Consider the following 24,937-nt stretch of genomic DNA (forward strand, 5'->3'; position numbering starts at 1 on the left):
AGAAAATTCATTCGTTCTGCGCTACGTCATCTCCAGCCTTGTTAGAGATCACATTCATTTGAACCTTTTCGTCAATATTCGGCCTCCTTTGTCTCCGACATTCGCCACACAAGCAATCAAACTACTGTACGAAACAAAAATGTCAAACGAATGCACTTCGCCACGATAGCGTCTCCGGGAGACGGTTCGGTATTTGTTAATCCTGTCTTCTTCCATAATGAGAGCTGCGTTGGCCAAATGTGTGTCGTATTCAATGCAACATGCAAGAATAAACTAATACTAACATTCATAATCAGAATTGGCTGCAAATCTATGCGAAAAGCTTGAATTAGACAAATGCCATTGTATCAGACGATAATGATTTGACGCTTTCTTATGTTTATTGAACTTCGTTCCACCGCTCGTGCTGTGTGTATTGTACATATTGATTTATTTTATACCGAAGTCGATATGTGCAATCAAATATCTCCAATAAAAGTTCGCCGAAGTAAAAACGTCGGCATTCTAATTGAAGCGTCGCCGACATTTGAACTCACGTGTGTACAAACATCATTCCATTTTTATTTATGTACCTAGTATATAATTAAAATGCAACTTGACTTAACTTCCTTCCACTCAAACCGCAGGAATGTATCTTTTTGTTTCAGCTGAAGATTGTTCCAGACCGTTTTGACCGATTAGCATCAATACAAACACTTAAGGTTCACGCCCTTGTGCGTAATCGACATGTTTATTCAAACAAATCGCCAGCATGTGCGGTATAGATGTGACTACATCAAAGGGATTTTTCATCAATCACCCACTATCGTCCAGTCATGCACCCGTATTACACAACGAAACAATATTATTGCAAACGTCGAACTCATCCGCCGCCGCAATCATCCCGGCCAATCTGGAAACCCTGAACCGCATGGGTCATCATAGCGCGTAAAAAAAGTCATAAAGAATACGTACGACTGTTCGGGTGATTGCGTGCAGCTAGCGGCTCTTCTTCCTTCACGTTCGCACGGTGCGATGCGATGGTGCGAATAGTTCTTCCAAAGCGGATCTTCTCTTGTTCAGCTCGATGGTGGGCATTCGCCCTTCGGCCTTACCGGTTTTTTGTTGATCTTGCTAAAATGCAAAACATAAGAAACACACGAACAAACCGAGAACCCGCTCGGGCCATTTTGGGACGAACCCATCTTCTGCATCATCGATAAGCCTTTCACGCATCATCGCCAGGTTCAAGTGATGCCGCAGAGCCTGACCGATGGTGTGCGGAACAATACCTACCGATTTGCAGCAAGGCGGCATGGCAACCACGAAGCGAACAGTCAGAGCTTAAATTTAAATTTATTACCGTACAACTTTTACCGTAAGTTGATTTTCGACGCAATACACGATCTTTACGATTGCTCCAGCGTTGTTATCCACCAAATCTGCTGCTGTCATTATTTCTGCGACGTCTTGCACATTTGGTAGCGTTTGATTCAAATTTGAACTTTTACGACTGATTGCATCCGGATGTACCTGGTGTAAGTCAGCACGATGAAGCAAATAAGTTTATCCGTCGTTATAAATAGAATTTTGAATATTAGCGAAAATGGAGATCAGTCTTGTAAACATTCAACACTTCTCACTACCTTCATTTCGTTGCCGCAGTCGGGTGTCAGCTTGCTTTGTTACATTTATGCGTTACCATTACCTCCCCAGACAACCAATTTGCACGTATAATGAAGTTTATTTTCATATTATACGTACTTTTATGCGGTAAAGTTACGTCGCATGATATGCAGTAAAAGTGCCTTATGCGTACAAAATTGGAGGCGCTATACGTGCATTGACAAAAAAAATAATAACGCCATATGACTTCAGGCGATACCTTATGCGATGCACGGTGTGCACTATTGCGACGTAATATAACATCTTATACGACCTAATAATATAAAAAAAACAATTCTTGTCACCTCAGTATCAAACTAAGAACCTTTGGATTTTCGAGTCACACTTCACACTTAACTCCAAACACCACTTATGAAACACACTGAGTAATTGTCATGATATTCTAACTCACCTCAGTGTTTGTTGCTATGCACTTGGTTTCCCTGCGCTGTACGTGTTCGACAATCTATCTGGAGCTCAAAATGACGAAGCGTGATTTCCCGCACAGTTATCACTACCCCTCTCTTGCTAGCACTACCCATTGTTAATTATCAGTCCAACAAAACAAAAATTAAGACAAGTTACAAAGTTTTGTAACCATAATGATGACTGTTAACTTTCATGTAGCTTTTTTGCACTCCAACAGCACCTCTTTCATTGTTGTCACATATCACATCGCAATATATCAACGTTAACGATTCTAGTTTATGCGAGTTTGTATGCACATTTCAACGAGTTTATTTTTACTTTTATGCGATTTAGTTTGTACACCAATGCGAGTTTACTGACATAATAAGAAAAGTACCAAGCGAAGTCGTATAATCATCGCAGTGCGCAATTATGCAAATTCAATTGACACTTAGCGAGTCCGCTCGAACTCTTTTGCGAATAAGTAAAGTTCATCGCAATAAAACATCAGAATATCGTCTACTACGATGTAGTTATACATTATAAAAATTAATTTGCACTCTTATATGATTTTACCAGATCCATCGCAATAAGTTCAAAAAATAACATCATATGCGATGAAAGTTGTCCCTCAGCTGTATATGTATGCGATAGCGAGTAAAAATAGTACTTTATACGATGTACAGCGTACATCCTTGTGCGATTTCTGGTTGTCTGGGTCTTACACACAACATCAGCGGTAGAACGAAGTTCAATGAACATAAGAAAGTGTCAAATCAATGTCGTCTGAAACGATGATATTTGTCCAACTATAGCTTTTCGCATAGATTTTCAGCCAATTCCGATTAAGAATGTTTGTATTAGTTTATTCTTGCATGTTGCATTGAATACGACACACATTTTCCAACACAGCTCTCATTATGGAAGAAGACAGGAATAACAAAAGCCGAACCGTCTCCCGAAGACGCTATCGTGGTGAAGCGCTTTCGTTTGACATTTTTGTTTCGTACAGTACTTTGATTGCTTGTGTGGCGAATGTCGGAGACAAAGGAGGCCGAATATGGACGAAAAGGTTCAAATGACGGTGATCTCTAACAAGACTGATGGAGATTTTGTTTTTAATTCATCACGGCGGAGGGGCAGTTTTCATCGCATATCATGTCATTTTTGAACATGTTGCGATGTATCAGGTAAAATCGTATAAGAATACACATTAATTTATATAACATATGACTACATCGCAATATGATCAACTTGAAATCTTCACATAAGGATGCGAGCGAACTCACAAAGTGTCATCACTTTCTGCAATTATTATATGTATTTCACTTATTATTCTGTCAATTTTCGCATACTCAAATGCTAACATAAACTCGTTAAAGTACACATACAAACGCGGGGCGGGGCAACTCAACTTGCTCTGGGCCGGACGCCATTTTTTCTGTAGTTCAAGTACGATTCGAGAGACTGTGGAAGTAACGGAATCACTCTTGTCCACCCCCACAACAATGTTGTCCGGAGTGATATCTCTACCGCATATTTCCTGCATACTCGACCTTGCTTCACGTGAGCATTCGAAGAGCACATGCTCGCTCCACGGTCTTGTCCAAGTTTGCGCATTTTGAACTTGCGGGGGAGTCTGCAAGTCAACTGTCTCGACGTAATCCAGTTCTTCTCTATGGCAATTGCGTGCGCTGCTGTCAGTTCCACTTCCTCTATCGAGTTGCCGTATACCACGAGCCGACCAGCTTACGCCCGGTGGAAATGTGAGCGTCAATACGTCATCATACGCCGCGTTCCATAGTGCCGGGCCCAGGATAGAACCCTGAGGTACTTCCGTGGTGATATTGTTTGTCCTCTAACCTTCCTTGTTGTCATAGATTAGCACCCTATTCTGGAGGCAGCTCTCCAATATCCGTCATGGGCTATTCGGGAATCGTAGGTGGCGGCCCAGCTGACGCTGCTGAACGCATTCTTTACGTCCAGCGTGACGGCCGACCAATAGCGTATTCCGCTTCGCTTCTTTTGGAGCGCTATTTTGGCCGTTTTGGTTGCAGCTCTAATAGCGTCTACCGTCGATCGACCCTTTCGGAAGCCGTACTGGTTATCCGAGAGGCCAGAGTCATCGGGTTTCTCGGTATAGACCATTAGCCTCGACAGAATGATTTCAGGCAGTGTGCAAAAGGCAGATATGTCTGTATGCCGACGGGTCGCCAGGTGGCTTCCCGGGTTTGGGCAGTAGAATCAATCTTTGCCTTTTCACCTCTCCGAAAATTTGCCTCTATCTAGGCACATCTGCATAGTCATTCTGAACAATTCAAGCCTATCCACGATGGCCGTCTTGATGGCTACTGTCGGGATACCGTCCAGACCCGGAGCCTTGTTCAACTGAAGCGACTTCGCTGTTGTGATGAGCTCGTCGTTGGTCACCGGGCGATTCTGCTTCGGCCAGTTTGGCCATATGAGATGGAGCCTCTGGACTTATATCGTGGCATGGGAACAACGTTTCCACGATCTTCTGCAGCATCTCGGGCAGCATTCTGGGGGTGCTGACGCGTCCTTCATTTTGGCCATGACTACTCTGCAAACATCACCCAAGGGGTCGTGTAGGATGCCTGACTGATTTTCGAAGTACGCCCGCTTTGCAAGCTCTTTGCAACCTCTTCCTAGCTCTCAAATAGGATCCGTGGATTTCTGAGATTACTGGATACAACGAGTAATACCGGTTTGCGTCCATTTCTGGGTAGGGGTCGCCTTGGCATGGCAGCGTCGCATGTACCGCTTAGGATTCCGACTAGATCATCACTGAATAGATCGTCGGTGTTAATCTCCAGAAGCAATCGCTCCACAAATGCCGATTTATGGAAGCGCGAGTTCATCCATCCCCGATGACCGTCGATGACCAAAGTTTACGAAACGCCTAGACGACTGACGCCTCTTACCGCATGACCATGAAGCCCATTCATTGCTGTAAAAAACGTTTATGAAATAAGGGTTACGGTTGTAACCCTATAGCATTGAAGTTGAACGCAAATGAAAGTAAAACACCATCGATGACACGAAGCTATCAAAACTTGAGCAGATACAATGAAAACATTCATCCATCTGAACGTCTCAACGGCGGCAGCTCCACCTCAGCCGTTCCGGTTGTGTCCGACGACGCAGCAACTCCTCCTCCGCATTAGTCGTTCTTCCCGCAACCAACCGGCTTTGATTGCGATGCCCAAATCCGCTACGAGAAACACGAAAATGACACGAAATAAAAACATCAAACCTAACTCCCCCCGAACCAAAAACCGGTTCCCCTTTGCCAAAAGTGAAAACGAAAGTGAGAACAACTCACAACACACGAACAGTTAGGAGGTTTAAATATCTTGTCGCTGCCGCCTGAATTGGATGGCCGTCGTCAACCAACAACGATGCGATGTGAGCATATCTTACGTGTCACCTCACTCGCTGCGCTGCCGGCTGTGTCGAGTGTCGACTGTCGGGTATGCGAGAATGTGGGGGAGTACGCGTAATCTCCTCGCTCGTATTACGGCGATGCGGTCCGACAAAGTTGGAGGTGTGTCGCAATGGAAATGTTTATTTTTTTTTCGTTATCTCTTTGCAAATTGGGAACTGCACTGGTCAATGCGATCCCATTTACGACCGTTTATATAATACGAGTATGGGAAAAGTAGGACAATGTCAATGCAAAATGAGTCTTTCGATGTTATCTGATCTTGTAATGTTATCATATGTTTAAGACATTATGGAAAATGTAACCATTTAGTGCGATAATTTATTGTTTTTATCATTTATGAGCTACCCAAAAATATAATGATTGCAATGCACAGGTTTAAGGACTGTTCAATTTATAAAACGGACAACTTTACAAGGCTATAAAAAGAAGACGCGCAGTTCAAATTTAACCACCCTTGTTTCGTTGTTCAGTACATCATCTGTCATTATAGTAATGATTTTTGAATCGGATAAAAAAAAGTTTTATTTCATAAAAAATCGGCCAGATGTTAAATGAGGTGAATTTTACGATTGCTGAAAATTAAAAATATACACAAAACTACTGTTCACATATGGTATATCGTTTTGATTATCAGAAAAGTATGTGCCATGCTGCAGCAGCATGAGTAATAAACATTCTGGCGAAGTTCAAACTCAATAGGAGGCAATCAGTGAAGTACTAGATTGAAAGTAGTGAGCTGGATTTTTGTATGGTGAGATGTTCAATTCTCCATTTCTGCAATGAAATGGTTCAAACAGCGTGGGTATTATGATTTCTTGACTAATTTGATGCTGTTTGAGCAAAAGTTGGGTAACTGTGTTGTTGAAGTTGCATGAAATAAATAATACAACAACAAAGTTAGCCAAACTTTTGCTCAAACAGCATCAAATTAGCCAAGAAATCATATAACCCACGCTGTTTGCACCAATTCATTGCAAAAATGGAGAATTGAACATCTCACCATACAAAAATCCAGCTCACTACTTTCAATCTAGTACTTCACTGATTGTCTCCTATTGGAAAATTAGTTGTTGAAATATTAAAGTCTCAAGTGAGATTCGATTTTTTTTATCAAAATTTCATTTTAAAGCAAAAGGGGCATGAACATATTCAATAAACAATTTTTTTATACATTCAGTCGAAAGTAGGAATGATGTGGTTTTAAATGCAGAAAACTGCTTCGTAATAGCATTGCTGGTTTGGTTACTGTGTGCCATTACATGCACAGTAATCGAATCAGTTTCGTTCTTTGAAGGTTCTTCCAATTAACAATGCAACCTAATGCAAATTTTACATAACAATGATGTTGAAAATATAAAATTTTACATCCGATTGTTATTGAATAAGGTATACAATAACATAGAATCAACTTTGTTGAAAATAAATAATAACAAGATTCGCTAGAGTCGAAAATCGCCATCAATGGAAGCAAAAAGTATGCAGTTTTTACTATGATCATCTTTACGGAATAAATTTTTGATGATGAATGCAATTAAAAGTGAATTTTTCTTCTGTATCATCTAGAAAGCAGTATTCTACTGCTCTGGACAAATTTTGAGCCGAATCCGTTGTGCTATTGCATCACAGGACTTAAATGAATATTTTTTAATAATTTCTTTGTAAACAAGGCAACCTACTGTATCAAGCTGGAGGCTGCTTAGTGCGTTATTACTTACCAACTATTGAGCTTTACCTTTAGTAGAGTAGTATAAGATTCCAATACATTGAAAATATCATGAAAATATGCATGTTTAGTATGAGGAAAGTTATGTCGAATTTTGAGAAATGGGTTTTTATTGATGTTTTGCGAAAAAAGCTTCAGTTAGACCAGGGGTTTTCAGACCTTTTCGTTCGGGGTGCACTTTTTGGAAATAAATCTCTACGCGGTGCACCTGGTCATTATTGTCTAAAGAGTCCCATATCGAATTTGTTAAAAAAAATTGTCTATTTTTTCATGCGACTCTCGGGTGCATGCACTCATTTTTGAAATAGTTTTCCCACACAGATGTGATTTTTTACATTGACTTGCAGTTTGTTTTTATTACATGTCGGAGTTTCGTTCGTCAATAAGTTTTTGACGGATTCTTAGACCCCGACCAACTATTGCGTGGCCTTTGTTTGATTACTTTCGTATATTTTGAAGGATGGGTTTTTCAATACCATTACTAGATTTCTGAAGAAAGCAATATCAAAAACCCCTACAAGATCCTTGGAAGCTTCACTTTCAGAACTTTTGCATATTTCTAACAAGGTATTTGGTAAATTTCTTCAAGATTTTCTGGCCAAATTACCAGATTCGAAGAAGATTAATTTTAAATCATTAACATTCCTGGAAAAATGATTGAAATTATTGATAGATCCCTTCTCAGGTCCTATACAATACCGTCTGCCCCTGTTAGTTTACCCGCTTCTAATCTGTACCCTCTTTGATTAGACCCCCGCAAATCTGCGCATCGTAGTTTAGAAAATTGTTCAAAAGTTATTCTGCTCATGGAACTGGGTGAAACGGAACGCCGAATCGAAACAAAACAGCCGGAAGGTTACCGGCAGTGTTTATCGAGTCCACAGGACTTCCAGAAGTTCAAATTAATAACGAGCTCCGTTGGTTTGCATAAGGTGTCGTACAAACCGGGTGTCGGGGGTAGACGGCACTACTAGTTGGATTACTTTCAAGATTTTTAGCGAAATTCTTTAAAATACATCCCTTGTAGTATGTTTGATGCTATGGATATTCATTGCATTATTGAAAGCAGAATCTTGAAATGAAGACAGAATTTAAACTGCCGCGGTGTACTTGTCAAGACTCCGTGGTGCACCAAGTGCACCGCGGTGCATGATCTGAAAACCGCTGAGTTAGACAAAAAAGGACATTTTTTCTAATGTTATATTTTTCCTACATTTGAGAATAACTATTGAAAGTTATGCAAAAAACTGATAATGATTTTATTGAAAAATTAAAAAGATATCGCACAAGCAAGTTGTCCGTTTTATAAATTGAACAGTCCTTACATGATTGCGATTTTGGTCGGATTTTATTTTAATTTAGGTCGCAATGGAATTGGCTTTTATTCAGATTGCATTATTTTGTGCATTTGAAATTTAACAATTGCGTTCAGAAAGTCATCAAGAAGAAAAATATGATGAAGTTTTTCAGCTTGAGCTGAGCTTTGCTGACATTTACACAATGAACCAATGAGATAACTGCTTGAGAAAAAGAGGCATCTTATCTTACAAAATAAGCCTAAAGGTGCACTCTTCTGGATGTAATTCCAGACGTGTTTTGGTTCACAAAGTTCTTTCAATACATATGAAGTCATGCTAATAAAATACGGAAGGCTGCGTTAGGCTGGTCACTTCGGGAAGACGCAGAAAGAACGACAGGTAAAGATTTGCGTTAGATATCCAAGAAGAGGTGGCGACTCCATGGCATTACGCGTACACGAAGGTTGTTTGTAGTTTAAAAGGGCCTAAGATCACTTATCCTCCAAAGTGACTGGAAGCGATTGGCCCAGTACAGAGTCCAGTGGTGAAGGATTCTATCTTTTGCGTGGATTGAACAGAGCGAAAAAGTACTTTACAAGTATCTAGTACGAGGATTATAGCCTTTCAGCCGATCAGGGAACAAGCAACTTTGTGAGCATCGGCTAAACGACACCGGTACAACCTTTGGTTGTACATTGACAGGAAAAGGAGTGGCTTACCAGAGAGTCTTTATCACACTTAAGAGCAAGCTGATCATCAGCTGTGTGTCAGAAATAGATTCAAAGCAAAATTGTACACTATGGTCCTTCGGCAGCAATCAAGGGGTGTGTTCTGCTCTGCGAGTCGTCCGTGAGCAATTGTCAAGGAAAGTGAACAAGAGAAAAATATGAATCAAAACCAATGCGAAGATCCCATCGACGCAAAAAAAAAGCCGATTAGATTCTCGGTACGTCAAACTATAGACGAGAAAGAGCACGATGTGCCTCCTCTACAGGACTGCTGGAGTACAGTTAAAACAATAAAAAAAATAGTGCAGAAGAGAACACCATCAAGTACGCGCATAGAAGCCCAGTACAGTACAGAGCGTTTTTATAGGATAAGAACGTAGTGCGGGCGGTAATTCTGCAGCATGGCACTCGCCAGAACTTAGAACGACACAAACAAAAGCGAAAACAGCAGATCTTTCGAGAAAAAAAACGCCGCCTTAAAGATGCTGAGTACGAGGACAAGGAACCGTTGTACCGTTCTCAAGAAACGCGGAAGATCTACCAGAACTTTAATGAATCCCCAAAAAGGCTTCGTATCGCGAGCCAAAATCTGCAAGGATATGGACAGACGGACGTAAAGTGATTGAAAGGTGAAGGTATAACTCCGATGCGTAAATGAGTGGCGAGGAGAACGTAAGCATGGGAGTCGGGCAACGGAGATACAACTGAGTAGTGGATACCCGAGCAGGAATTAATAACAGCCACATAACTGGAGCATACCAAAGTCAGGTATCATACCAAGACAAGGTATTGGTTCGTTGCCCAGGTATTGAAAATAACTTATTTTGGTATTTTGTAGGTATCGATACAATACCTCAACGAGTTATTGGTTTGGTGTTGAGGACTGCTTGAGGTATTATTCAATTATGGAAAAATCGCTATTTGTATGGAAAAATCTCCGATTATTATTTAGGTATTACCATACCTGATGTCATTATTCACTCGTTATGCACAGAATACACACCAGTTATTATTTTAGGTATTTTACCTCTTATGCAGGGCTACTTAATAGTTATTTAGGTTGTAGGTATTCGGTTTTCCATACCTGAGTTAGTTATTCTTCAGTTATTTTCTCCTGCTCGGGTAGTGCAGCCGGAGACGAAACATATCCAACTTCCATACTCAGGGATTATGAATGCAATTCTCGAACTGAAAACCAACGAAGCAGCTGGGTAAATATTGTAGCTGAACTCATCAAAATGGGTCCAGAAAGGTTGGTCACCAGCCCAATTTAAAAATGATCAATTGGCTCGAGGAGGTAGAGAAATTCGTTTACTTTTGTATCCTTACTGATGACAATGTTAGTCGTGAAAAACGACAACGGTCAAACAAATTTCACCCTCGCACCGTATGTATGTACGAAACGCTTATAAGACCGAAGGTCCTCTACGAACACGAAACATGGACCATGATTGGGGAGGACCTGCATGCACTTGGCTTTTTGGGCCCATATTAAGTTGACCATCAATATTAACTTTTTTCCGATCAGCCTAGATAGCTATGTAGATCTGGCTAAGAATAGCACAGCCTGTTCCAGTGGTAGGAGTTCACTAATCTGGTGACCCCTAATTCATGGTGTTATGCGGCTTTATACTTACTAAGACTAGGATTGAATGGGTAGGGGGAGGGGTTCTAATAAATACCTAATCGCACACGGAGCCTGTGTTGCACCAGGGCACCCTCCATAGTATTTTGTTCTTACTGTGCTAACCGGAGCAATAGCGTGGTGGACAATCAACTGTCCTTCTTTAATCTCATACTTGAGGCTGAATAAGGGCGGGATTATGGAGATGCCATTGATTAGTTTAAATTTTCATCTATACAGTTTCGCATTATGCGGTTTACACAGTCTATTCTGTGCATCCTCGCATTTGGCGCATTCAAATTGATACCGATCTGGTTTTATTGTTGCTGTTCTTTTTTGTGCTGTGATTGTTAAGAGTTAGTACGTTAAAGTTATTCTTGATTTTCGAATAGTTTTTGGCGTTTCAGTCTTTTCGGGGTCAAAAACAATTAAATGTTTTCTTCTTCCAGCGTTTCGATCCTTATTGGATCTTCCTCAGGGAATCGAATAAAATTGTTACTTTTGTTGCTTTTTTTATTTTTGAAATTTGTACGTTTTTTTATCCGGCTTTTCGGGCCCGTATGAAGTTGATCACCAATATTAACTTCTTTTCCCGATCAGCTGTACACAGCTGTCTAAGTGTCGGTAGCGGTTAGTTCAACTGGCTAAGAATAGCACTACGGACCGCTTGTTCCAGTGGTAGTAGTCCACTAATCAGGTGACCCCTAATTCAAGGTGTTATGCGGCTTTACGCTTACCGTGCCTAGGAATGAATGGTTAGGGGGTCTTATAAAAACCCAATCGCAAACGGAGCCTGTGGAATTCTAGGGCACCCTCCACAGAATTTACCCTTACTGTGCTAACCGGGGCAATAGCGCGGTGGACCTTATATTTCTCCGAGACAATCAGCTGCCCTTTTTCAATTTCATACTTAAGGCTGAAAAAGGGCGGGATTATGAAGATGTCATTAACTAGTTTAAATCTTCACCTATATATTTTCACTTATATGGTTTGGCGCACTCAAATCGATACCGATCCGGCTTTATTGTTGCTGTTCTTTTTTGTGCTGGTATTGTTAAGAGTTTAATCTTGCCTAGTTTGGGTAGTGGCTACGGTTAGGATAGCTCAGAGCAATCTTCAGCACAAAAGAACAGAAACGATCAATCTTTGCAGGCTTGTGCAAAATGGTACAGCCCAAGTGGCAGTAGTCCAAGAACCTTACTTTCGTAAGGGGAATTTCTATCTTGGAAACCTTGTGAAACCGGTGTTTGCTACTTTTAGCAAAAATGAAATAGCAAACTCACGTGTCATGCCTCGAGCATGCGTGCTTGTCAACAACGAAATCGTTGCTACACTCATCTCTGAACTAACTACTAGAGATGTATGTGCTATCACAATCGATGTATCTGTCGAAAACCTCAATAGGAAATACGTTTATTGTTCGGTTTATTTACCGCATGTTGAACCATCCCCTACGGATGCTTTCAAGCAAGTCATTGCATACTGCACTTCAAAAGGCCTTCCGATTATTTTTGGTAGTGATGCTAATGCTCACCATATAATCTGGGGCAGCTCAGACATTAATTTGAGAGGCTCCAGTTTGATGGAATACTTAAGTAGTACAGATCTTGGATTACTCAACATAGGCAACCGCCCAACCTTCGATACCATGAATGCTAGAGAGGAAGTGTTAGATATAACGCTTTGCTCTAGCAGAACTAGTCACGAGCTGACCAATTGGCATGTGTCAGATGAAGAATCTTTATCTGACCATTGCTACATCTTGTTTGAACATGTGAATGTTATTTCGCAAACTTTGCGTTTCAGGAACCCCCGGTCAACCAACTCATTACTGTTTTGCTTGCGGCCACATTTCATGGATACTCACCAACTCAATAATAGCGATTTTCCTACTTATGGTTTTGCCGACGACTACCTAACATTATTAATTGGTATGTGCATCAGCACCCTTTTCGACCTGATGCAAAGCGCCCTTCAGGTTGCTGAGGGTTGGTGTCGCCAATATGGTCTTTCGGTTAATCCGAGTAAAGCATCTATTATTCTTTTCGCGGAAAAGCGAAACCGTAATGGTAAATAAAAGAAAATCGCGTTAAGTACTGTTCCTTTGAATTCCACTAAGAATTTGCATCCTTTGACAGATACGTATGTCGACCTCAACTGTAAGGTCGTCTTCAGTGTCTTGTACTTGACTCGACCTTACAGTTGAGGTCGAAATACGTATCTGTCAAAGGATGCAAATTCTTAGTGGAATTCAAAGGAACCGTAATGGTGTTCGAGCTTTGCGTCTCTTTGATTCTGAAATCGATGTGACTGAACAGGTAAAGTACGTTGGAGTTATTCTTGATTCCAAGCTTACCTGGGCATCTCATATTGAGTTCACTTGAACAACTAACACAAACACTCAATACCGGCGAACCTTTGGTAAAACTTGGGGTCTAAAACCCAAGTATATCAAATGGATTTACACAGCTACTGTTGTTCGGCCAATATTGGCTTATGGATGTCTTGTGTGGTAACAAAAAGGCGAAGTGAGAACGATCCAATCAATATTAGGCCATCTCCAACGGATGTGCTTAATGGCGATGTCTGGAGGGTTCTCTTGAACTTCCACGCCAGCGCTCGAAGTTCTCTTTGACGTATTCCCACTACACATTCATCTCAAACAAGAAGAACTATGAGTTTTCGGTTTACTAGAGGCAACTCATGTGAACCGCAGTTCAACACACACCTCGTTGTTTCCACTTTTGGTGAATTGGGCGAAGTTGTCCTTGCTCCAAGTGATCTTACAATTGCTTTTAATTTCTCATACAGGACATTTTCCACGAAACTTCATTCCCAGGAAAAGTGGGCATCTGGTTATCTGGAGAGGAGTAATTCAGACGGCATCGTTTGCCACACTGATGTCTCTCGAAGGTCGACCAGGAGATGGTGTCCACTCTCGTGAGCTAAGGCTACATCAGCCTTCCTCACTTGGTAGACACTGCTTCGTTTTACAGACTGAAATCTTTGCTCTTATTTACGAAGTACAATCGGCACTTCAGCTGCACGTAATGGGCAAAGTCATATACTACTGTTCAGATAGCCAGGCTTCTATTAAAGTACTTGCTTCGGCCAACTCTAGGTCATCGTAAGTTATCGCTTGTCGAACTCAAATCGAGGAGCGGAATTCAGCAAACGCTGTTCACCTTGTATGGGTACCTGGCGATTCTCGCTCGCACTGGAACATCACATGACTTCATTGGACCTGAACTAGCTATTTCGGTATCGAAGTGATGGGTAAATCTTCATATTGACACCTGGGCGGCCATTCAGCATGAACAATATTGGAATAGTTTGGAGTCATGTTGTGCGGTGCACAATGTGGGCAGATCCGGACGGGGAACGGAACCAGAGAAGGGCAGCCGAAATTTGCCACTGGCTAACACCAACAGGCCAGGAAAGTTCAGTTGAACCCGTGTGCAAGTCGGTCCGGTATCCACTACAGGTTACCGGAAAGCTCTGATCGTGGAGCGGACCGATGGGGCACTGAAAATTCCTTGCTGGTGCTCCAGCAACGACTGTTCGGTTGGCACCTTCTGGAGCACTAGTCTGTCCGTGTGCAGTCAAACCGGTATCCACAATCGATTACCACTGGTGGGGTCGAGTTGTGGAGCGGTCTGAATGAACAGCGCTAATGCTCGGGATTTGCTCGGTTGAGCGGTGGACTGTATCTCGAGGCAGCAGCAGCGATCGGCCGCTTCGCTTCGGCAGCGGAGGCAGGAATGATGGCTTGTCGGTGGCAGAAGAAAACTCCGGGTGATTCGTTTAGCGATGATGTTTATTCCGCGACGTGTCAAACAAAACTGATGCGCTCTGCGCTACATGACTTACTTATATACTACAAAATACAGTAATGTGTGACAGTAACTACTACAAAATAGGCTCCTCCCCTTTCAGTGGGAATGACAAGATACAACAAAAACAACAAAAAATGACTGGTCTGGAGAACGGGAGAAGCTTCTAGAAGGATTTTACTTTTCTTAAGACTAATTAGGGAAAGGTATTGGTAAACTTATCATTCAAAAGACAAATTACGATGAATGGGGGAACATGGGTCAAATGGGAAGGGGAATGAAGGGAAAGATGGTTCTTTGGGCATTAACACACAGAGTGGGTCATACAAAACAAAAAATTGGTCAAAACACAAACAATACAAACAAATAAACGTTCGGAACCGAACATTCTCCCGCCGGGTTTCACTGTGGATCTGTAGATGCGAGAATTCGATCGTTGTCTTCGATTGGAAGTGGTGCGAGTCTGGATACTGAACGACGGTATACCCCAGTAGATGTTTCAACGTCAACTACCCTTACTACTAAATCTTTGCCAGGGTAAACCTTCACAATTCTGCCCAATTTCCATGACTGCGGTGGAAGGTTGTCTTCTTTAATAATCACAATGAGCCCAGGAGTAACGTTTGGAGAACCGTTATGCCACTTAGAGCGAGCTTGGAGCGTGTTGAGATACTCATTCGACCAGCGTTTCCAAAAGTATTGTCGAAGAGACTGCAAGTATTTCCAACGGGTCAAGCGGTTGACAGGTACATCTTCAAGCGTCGGCTCGGGAATGGCGACCAATTCTCGACCAATAAGAAAATGGCCAGGGGTTAAAGCAGACGGTTCATGGGTATCCGACGAGTTGGCGACGAGTGGACGCGCATTAAGTACTGCTTCAATTTGCGTCAGTACAGTACAGAATTCTTCGAAGGTGAGACAGGCGTTTGATAAGACCTTTCGTAAATGGGTTTTCGTACTCTTCACCCCGGCCTCCCACAACCCACCAAAATTGGGTGAGCGAGACGGGATGAATTTCCAGACAATTTCACGGGCAGAACAGAACTCATCAATCCTTCCCTTGGATTGATCATCTCTGAACATCAGGAACAGTTCATGGAGGTCCGATTTTGCACCTACGAAATTTGTGCCGTGATCGGAATGTAACTCTTCAACTAAGCCTCTGCGGCTCACGAAACGGTGGAGAGCAGCCACGAACGCTGCGGACGACAGGTCGGAAACCAGCTCCAAATGAATGGCCTTGGTAGCGAGACACACAAAAATACAGATGTAGGCCTTCACGCGAACGGACTTCCGGAGACCAACCTTCACAAATACCGGTCCGGCAAAATCAACGCCGGTTCGAGAAAACGGAGCGGAGGGAACGACACGAGCCTCCGGAAGGCGACCCATCATAGGCTGTAGGCAGCGAGGACGAGATCGGAAACAAGTCACGCATCTCCGCAAAACCTTCCGAATGGTTGATTTAGCGTTAATCAACCAGAATCGTTGACGCATAAGAGACATCAACCCTGAAGGACCAAGATGAAGGTTTTCGAGATGCATGTCCCGAATCAGAAGCTCACAAACTGGGCTCTTATTCGGAAGAAGAACCTGGTGGCGAGCTTCATACGATAGGTGAGAATTCTCCAAACGACCACCTACTCTTAACAAACCGTCCACCAATATGGGATCAAGTGGACCTAAACGACGACTATGCTTCCCTGACGAAATCAGGTTGATTTCATCCGACAATTCAAGACGTTGAACGACTCCGATAATAGTCATCATGGATTTACGCAATTCAGGAACTGTCAAATGTTTGGATAACACACGATCGGCGTGCCTCACTCTACAGTTGTTTGCAAACCGTAAGACGTACGCAATCACCCTCTGCAATTTTCGGAATGATCCGAAGGCTTCTAAGAAAGGTACGTCGGGAGAAACAACCGTCGCCGAGACGATTGGCACAATCGGTGTATCATCAGGCATTTCGGATTCCGGAAGTGGATCTGTAATCAGAACTTCATACTGGGGCAGCTTCAAAAACGTCGGTCCATTCCACCACAAACTGTTACTGGCAAGAGTTTGCGGCAACTGCCCCCTGGACACGACATCGGCTGGGTTATCTTCAGAACGAACGTAAGACCAAATAAAACCTTGGGTGGCTGAATTGATCTCCATCACCCGGTTGCGGACAAAAACATCGTTGGGCAACCTTTTCAACCAGGCGAGAACAATGTTGCTGTCAGACCACAGGCAGATGCGTTGAATTTCCATTTTCAACGACCCAACGCATTTGGGAACAAGTCTGGACAGCAATAGGGCGGCACATAACTCTAATCTGGGAATCGTTAAAGGTGACAATGGAGCAATTCTGGATTTACTACAGAGCAATGAAACCTTTACATCGGAACCAGATACAACTCGTAAGTAAATGACTGCTCCGTACGCACGAAGGGAAGCGTCGGCAAACCCATGTACTTCAACACTCTCGACGCTTACCAAGCCAACGAAGCGTGGGATTTTGGCGGAGTCAATATATTTCAGGGATTCTCTAAACGTAAGCCAAGACTGGAGGTTATCGCCTTGCAACGGATCATCCCATCCTAGCTTATCCTTCCACAACTGTTGCATAATTATCTTGGCGAGAACTATAACTGGGGCCACAAGCCCCAAAGGATCGAACAAACGAGCAATTTCGGAAAGGACGATACGTTTCGTTGGAACAGACAACGGTTGGAACGGCAACTTACAATGGAAACGAAATTCGTCTTCCTCAGGATCCCACAATAGGCCGAGGGTTTTAATAACCTTGTTCACGTCGGAATCTTCAAACACCAAATACTTTTCGCGGTCTTCCTCGGGAATGGTATCTAGGATGGCTGCGTCGCTTGCACACCATTTATGCACAGGAAAACCTCCGGAATTCAATATGTCGGTCAAATCCGAGCGAAGCTGAACGGCCTGCTCAATGGTATCAGCCCCTGACACCACGTCATCTATGTAGACATCCTCTTCTACTACCTTGGATGCAACAGGGAAACGTTGGCACTCGTCACGGGCAAGTTGCAGCAATGATCGAGTGGCCAGAAAAGGCGCACTAGCCGTCCCATAGGTAACGGTTGTCAACTCCAGGATTTGGAGCGGATCATCAGGATTTTCTCTCCAAAATATTCGCTGGAGTCCAGTATGATTTTTGACCACACGAATCCTTCGGTACATTTTGGAGATATCAGCGGTTATCGCGAACCGATGCTTACGGAATCGTAGGATAATAGAAAAAAGTTCATCCTGGATAGTGGGGCCAATCATCAAAACATCATTCAGAGATGGGCCAGTTGTTCGAGCCGAGGCGTCGAAAACAACTCTCAAGCGAGTAGTGGAACTGCTTGGCTTGAGGACGGCATGGTGCGGTAGATAATGAACCAGTTTCCCTGGGGTATCATCTGACTCGGAAATCTGCTTACAATGGGACAACGACTTGTACTCATTAATGAAATCGACATAAGCCTTTTTCAATTCGGGATTCTTGCTGAAGCGGTGCTCCAGGATATGGAAACGTTTCAAAGCTAGATACCGGTTACTGCCTAGTTCACTCACGGATTCCTTCAATGGAAGATGGACGGTGTAGCTACCATCTGGGTTTCGAACGGTGGACGAGCTGAAAAGTTGTTCACAATCTTGCTCCTCCTTGGAAATGACGCTACTATTCTCGACCGACTCAACAGACCAAAACTTCTCGATGCATTCTGTGAGCGGCCGCAAGCTGGCCGTGTAGCAGTGCTGATTTTCATCCATGTCCTCAGCACCACCAGCAACGACCCATCCTAGACGAGTCTCCTTGAGTATAGGCAGGTTTTGGCCTAGCACCAAATGGCCGGGAAGCATCAAATCGAAGAACAGTTTAACTCCAATCAGTAACTGCACTTCTCCTGGAGTATGGAAAGTGGGATCAGCAAGCGAAAGACCTGAGGGAATGTTCCAAGACCGACAATTCATCTTACGACCGGGGAGGGGACCAGTCACCACATCGGTGACCAAACATTCGATCCGGGCTTGATAATCCTTACAACGGGACCGGAACGAAAGTGTTGCCTTTCTGTCGAGCACCGATCGCTTACCGGTAGCTCCAATAACTTCTACATGGGTAGGTACCTGGTCGATTCCCAATCGTTCAACAAACGAACGGGAAACCAAATGTGGTTGGGAACCACAATCGAGGAATGCACGGCAAGGGAAGGAATTTCCATGGCTGTCAAGGACATCAACCATGGCCGTAAGCAATAGCGTGCCATCCGAACGAGGTACCTTTTGGACGGGATTGGAGACAGATGCAACACTTTCAATAGGATTCGGAACTTGGGAACTAACAACAACCTTAGCGGGTTCGGGGTTGGGCGTTGGATTATCAGCAATGGGCTTGGATTCGGACTTTGGAACTTTGGGCTCGTGTAACAAGGTGTTATGTCTACCTTGACACTCCTGGCATGATTTGTTGGATGGGCATTTTGAGGAAAGGTGTCCCTTCCTCAAACAGTTGAAACAAAGGAAAAGCTCTCTTACCTTAGTTCTACGTTGGGGTACCGTCAGCGCAACAAACCTTTCACATTTGTAGTTTGGATGGCTCGCACTACAAATCTCACAGGTCGCCTCACTATTAGCTACGGGTGTAGCCATAGCGAACGACTTCACCGGCGGGGACTTCGACGATGGCTTCGGGTTGGACTTCTGACTGGATTCTTTGGCTGACGACGGTTTCGGGTGACTGGCTTCGCAACGCTCCAACAGTGAGCATCGCTCCTTCAGGAACATGACGGTGTCTTCATACGACGGGATCTGCTTGTGGGGAATGGTGGTCTCCCACTGCTTCCTCGTTTCGGGATCGAAAGCATCCGACAGCACGACGACGACGAACCTTTCGGAAACTCCTTCCAAATCCTGGTTCAGCAGCCGCAGTCCCTCGACGTGGCGGGTAACTTCATTCAGCAACTCTCTCATCTGCTTGGAACATTCCTTGGTCATCCGTTTCAGACTCAGTAGGCCATGGATGTGCGAGTCCACTGCTTTCCGTTCATCCTCGTAAACATCAAGCAACAACTCCCAGGCGTGATCGAAATTGCCATCACTGAGCGTCTTCGGATCGATTAGCTTGGCGGCGGACCCACCGGACAGTGCCCTCTCAAGGTGGTGTAACTTGACGGCGTTGGAGTCTCTGGACCGTGACATAATGTCCGAAAAGACCTGCTGGAATCTCGGCCAGTTCTCCGGCTTCCCGTCAAACGAAGGGATTGGAACCGGCAGCGGTTGCTGCTGGACGACTATCTGTGGTGGTAGCTGGGCACTGTTCGCGGGTGCGGACACATTCGTGGGAGGCGGCTGCGGGGTTGCGGACTGGATGAGGGTTTCCACCATCATTGCGGTTTCGGTGTGGTGGTTCTCGAATTGGAGGTAGGTGGCGTCGTTGTCATCCAATTTTTCCGCTGGCAACAACGCGGTGATTTGGTGGTGGAAGCTTAGGTATTCTTGGAAATGGGCTTCCAGATTCCGAGAATATACCTTCAGCTGGGCCAGGGTAAACTGGACAACGTCGGCTGCCGAGACGTCTTCAATCGTTTTCCGGATTCGGGTCACTTTGGCCTTCGCCTGGCCACGCAGGTGGATGAGCGTCTTCAGTTCGGCCATTTTATCACTTTTGGTTGGCGTGTGCATCAGCATCGTTCACGCACACGATTTTTCACTTCTTTCTTCGCCCCCTGGGGCACACACACACTTATTGTCTGTTCGAGACCGTACTCGGTCGGTTTTTCTTCAGCCCAAGGCGGGCACACACACACAAGCACTACTCAACTGTCCGTGTCGAAACGTGTTTCGACGTGTTTCACTTTTCACAACGTCACTCGCGCGGACTACTTTTCGAAACGCGAACGACGCCACCGGTGGCGCGGGAACACTTGCGGAAATTTCGTTCCTCCACCTCAGCCGCTAAATTTCCTCCAACTGCGCGAAGGCACCGATGCTGCATCCGGGTCGAAGCAGGACCAAACAATGTGCGGTGCACAATGTGGGCAGATCCGGACGGGGAACGGAACCAGAGAAGGGCAGCCGAAATTTGCCACTGGCTAACACCAACAGGCCAGGAAAGTTCAGTTGAACCCGTGTGCAAGTCGGTCCGGTATCCACTACAGGTTACCGGAAAGCTCTGATCGTGGAGCGGACCGATGGGGCACTGAAAATTCCTTGCTGGTGCTCCAGCAACGACTGTTCGGTTGGCACCTTCTGGAGCACTAGTCTGTCCGTGTGCAGTCAAACCGGTATCCACAATCGATTACCACTGGTGGGGTCGAGTTGTGGAGCGGTCTGAATGAACAGCGCTAATGCTCGGGATTTGCTCGGTTGAGCGGTGGACTGTATCTCGAGGCAGCAGCAGCGATCGGCCGCTTCGCTTCGGCAGCGGAGGCAGGAATGATGGCTTGTCGGTGGCAGAAGAAAACTCCGGGTGATTCGTTTAGCGATGATGTTTATTCCGCGACGTGTCAAACAAAACTGATGCGCTCTGCGCTACATGACTTACTTATATACTACAAAATACAGTAATGTGTGACAGTAACTACTACAAAATAGGCTCCTCCCCTTTCAGTGGGAATGACAAGATACAACAAAAACAACAAAAAATGACTGGTCTGGAGAACGGGAGAAGCTTCTAGAAGGATTTTACTTTTCTTAAGACTAATTAGGGAAAGGTATTGGTAAACTTATCATTCAAAAGACAAATTACGATGAATGGGGGAACATGGGTCAAATGGGAAGGGGAATGAAGGGAAAGATGGTTCTTTGGGCATTAACACACAGAGTGGGTCATACAAAACAAAAAATTGGTCAAAACACAAACAATACAAACAAATAAACGTTCGGAACCGAACACATGTCATTAAACAAAATTGTATTGTAATTGTACTAAGCCTCCTCTATGGGTGGCGAAGTATCTAACAAATCCGTCTAAGCAGAATTGCAGCATGCTGGTCAAAGTATTAGCTGACCACTGCAAGTGTGTATCGTTTTCAATTACTTATTTCCAGAGGCGCTGTCCATAAACTACGTAGACTCATTTTTGACCCCCCTCTCCCTCCGTAGACTTTTGTTCATACAAAAAATTTAAAAAAAAATGTATGAAGTGTAGACTTTGCCATAAACCCCCCTCCCCCTCACCCGTCGGAGTCTACTACGTAGTTTATGGACAGGCCCAAATGGAATAAGTGTTCATTCTTTATGAAACACTTTTATATTTTGTATGGAGAATTTTCAATTTGCTATGGTCACAATAACCTTTTGCCGGTTATATGTTTGCATCTGCTGCGCAAATTCTTGAAAATCCAAGAAAAAAAACAATAAATAACATTGATATTTAAGTGCTGTATCTGTTTCCATCACAAGATTCCTAAAACGATCAATCTTACAACAAACTTGCGAAATCGATGCACTTCCCAAATAACACAAAAATCATCATTCATCATACACTTCTTATGCACCAGCAGCTCTCCCAAAATCGCACCACGAAAACTGGAAATAAATTGTTGCAACCCCAAATGGCATGATCCCACCACCACCGTAGCAGCGCCACCAATCGCGCGCTATCGGTAAGTCTTTTTGCCTTTCGAATAAACCAATTTTTTAAGGTCACCACCCGTCGTCATTTAATTTAATTCATGAGCAAGTACCATACCACCACCGCAACCACTTGCCGCCACGCCACAGCCCGGTACCCTCCCAGTAGGTGGCTGTGCGGTAAAGTTCGTGTTTAATTTTACCAACTGGTGAAAAAAAAGGTTCAAACTTGCCTCTGGCCAAACACAATCGAGGCGACGAGGTGAGATGACGCCGGGTGACTGTCGTCGGCATCGGCACTTACTTAAACTGGGTTCCAGTTTAGTGGTAGTCACCTCACCGCCAGTCCGTCAAAAGGCCAGCCGACGAGAGAAGACGTTGGCTGCTGGCTGGAAGACGGTTTCTTTGGAAGCACATAAGTCAACTCTACTGCGCTACCGGCAATAATGGCAAACAAAGCACGACTTTATTGAGGAACTTCTTGCACTTGACTTCAATGTTTGGCCAAAGCCGGTGATTGGCGGGAAATAGTGGCTAAAGGTGTTTGATTTCGTGGGTAAAAATGTAGGGCAGCTTTCAAATTATTAGCTACATCACAGTCCAAAAAAACCTCAGAATTTATCTCCAACTAATTTGATATGTAAAATCATGAATATTGATTTGTCGTAAGTCATGTTTGATCACTTTTCAGGTAGCTCCAGGTTCCGAGAACATCCCGAGGTATTTTTTTTCCTTCTAAACCATAGGGGGATAATCTGCTCAACAGACACCCTAACAGAAGGTTAGGGTAGTGTAGGTCTGACAGGCCGTCTTCTACAACAAAAGTTAAATCCAGGACTACTCTCCTCGTACCCACTCGCCAAACCCTACGTCTCTCCGGAACCACCAAGAAGGTATTGCTTCAGAGAGGGGCTAGTGCACATCGCACCCACAAGGTTAGCTGCGTAGCCTGCAGCAACGAACATCGATGACTCGCTTTGGAGAGTCCATCACGGTAGCATGCTGGCGCTTAGCCAGTTTCCCGAGTGGTCCTCACCACTCCCTTTGTCCTCGGAAGGCGGGCAGAGTCAACCCCGCCCGCGCCCTACTGCTGAGCGGACATCAAGAACTGATGCCCACATACAACCCGATCTGACCTGCCCGCAAAGGAAGGGTATCACTACCCTTCAGGCCCTATCAGATGCATCCGTAGGTTGCTGACGGCAGGGTCTCCACCTGCCCCGACCCTTGCCGGGAACCCCTTTCCAACCGCGGGCTTGGATCCAACCCAGTAGACCGACGCCACGACAGCACCGCTACCGGGACTTCCTCTCCGCGGCCACTTAATCGCTGTAAGGGTCGATCTCGACCGCAGGGCACCGGTATGACCTACGAAGCCGACTCAGAACCCTTGGACCACCTCTTGTACTGCATCTGGACTAGCCATTCTCCGAGTCCACGCGCCACCTCCTCTGTAGCTCCCAGACGATGTGGGTAATAGCCGTTGAAACGGCGTTCCAGCCAAACTCATCCCCAGCACGCTAACGCCGCTCAGCACTAAAGTGCATAATTTCCAGACTACACCAAAAATGTGTAACCCTTGCACATTTACAAAATCAGCTCCAGTGTCCGCAAAATCGTTAAATTTGCAAAAATTTTTGTACAACAATCTAGCTAGGATTACTAGTGACCTTGGAAAACAAAAAAAATCAACATTTCACATCTAGACGAGTGTACGAGCTGTTTTTTGAGAATGTGTAACTGTCACACATTTTTGTGTGGTCTGGAAATTATGCACTTATGAGTAGGTCTTACACATTTTAGTGCTGAGCAGTTTTAGCGTGAGGGATTGGCGGCATGCACCGTGCGGTGCGAAAAAAGCGTGTGTTTCACACAATCGCAAGTGCTCGTCTCCCGTTTTGCCGAGAGACAAGAGTCGTATGAGTGAGAGCTTTCGTAATTGTGCAAGAGACAATCGCAGCACTAGCTCTACGGCGCAGGGAGTAATGCGCGGTGCTTGGGACTGTGCTTGTCTCCAAACAGAAAAAATCAATTAATAAATTAATTGAAGGGTTTGTGTTTTCGGCAAAGTTGTTAAGCTTGTCAAGGGCTGACAAGTGATGGGTCGTTTGATTCGAAATTTTTCCAATCATGCGTAGTATCAAGCCAAGTGCAAAGCACGGAGACAAGCACCGAGAGAGTGCATACGACAGAGCGTGAGAGACAGGAGAGCTCCAGCGCGCGGCAAAGTAAGCGAGCAACACACACCCGATTGCGCGTACTCGTCTCCTTCTAGTTTGTTGTGCTGTCTCGTAGCAGAGTGTGCGGCACGCAAAGAGTTTTGAGTCGCACCCTATCCCTGCTCATCCCTACACATCCTCTGGACCAAGTTGTCCGGAGTTGTGTCCTCTCCGCATGTGGCAAGCATGCGGTCACGCATTGTGCGAAAACGCGGGCACACGAACAAAACGTGTTCCGCCGTTTCCTCTAAACTATTGCACACTGGGCATTCGGGAGAATCCGCATGCCCGAAACGGTGTAGATACTGTCGGAAGCAACCATGACCTGTAAGGACCTGTGTCAGGTGGAATGTAACTTCCCCATGGCGCCTATCAATCCAACTATCTACCCTCGGTATCAACCTATGGGT

The 24,937-nt window shown here is 44.5% G+C and overlaps 2 protein-coding genes across 7 annotated transcripts in view; both read right to left on the reverse strand.

The window, feature by feature from the left end:
* LOC134290669 (uncharacterized) overlaps positions 1-20,421 on the reverse strand; it is a 37,493-nt gene extending 17,072 nt beyond the window's left edge. The window contains exons 1-3 of the mRNA XM_062857846.1: positions 19,270-20,421; positions 16,639-19,014; positions 15,923-16,122 (exon numbers count right to left, since the gene is read on the reverse strand). Coding sequence (XP_062713830.1) covers positions 15,923-16,122; positions 16,639-19,014; positions 19,270-20,421 — 3,728 coding nt within the window. The remainder of the gene's footprint in view (positions 1-15,922; positions 16,123-16,638; positions 19,015-19,269) is intronic.
* LOC109415904 (mucin-3B) overlaps positions 1-24,937 on the reverse strand; it is a 363,111-nt gene that overhangs the window by 255,820 nt on the left and 82,354 nt on the right. The gene's annotated exons all lie outside the window — the stretch shown is intronic.

The sequence above is a fragment of the Aedes albopictus genome, chromosome 3, assembly GCF_035046485.1.
Source record: "Aedes albopictus strain Foshan chromosome 3, AalbF5, whole genome shotgun sequence".
NCBI classification, from domain to species: Eukaryota; Metazoa; Arthropoda; class Insecta; order Diptera; family Culicidae; genus Aedes; species Aedes albopictus.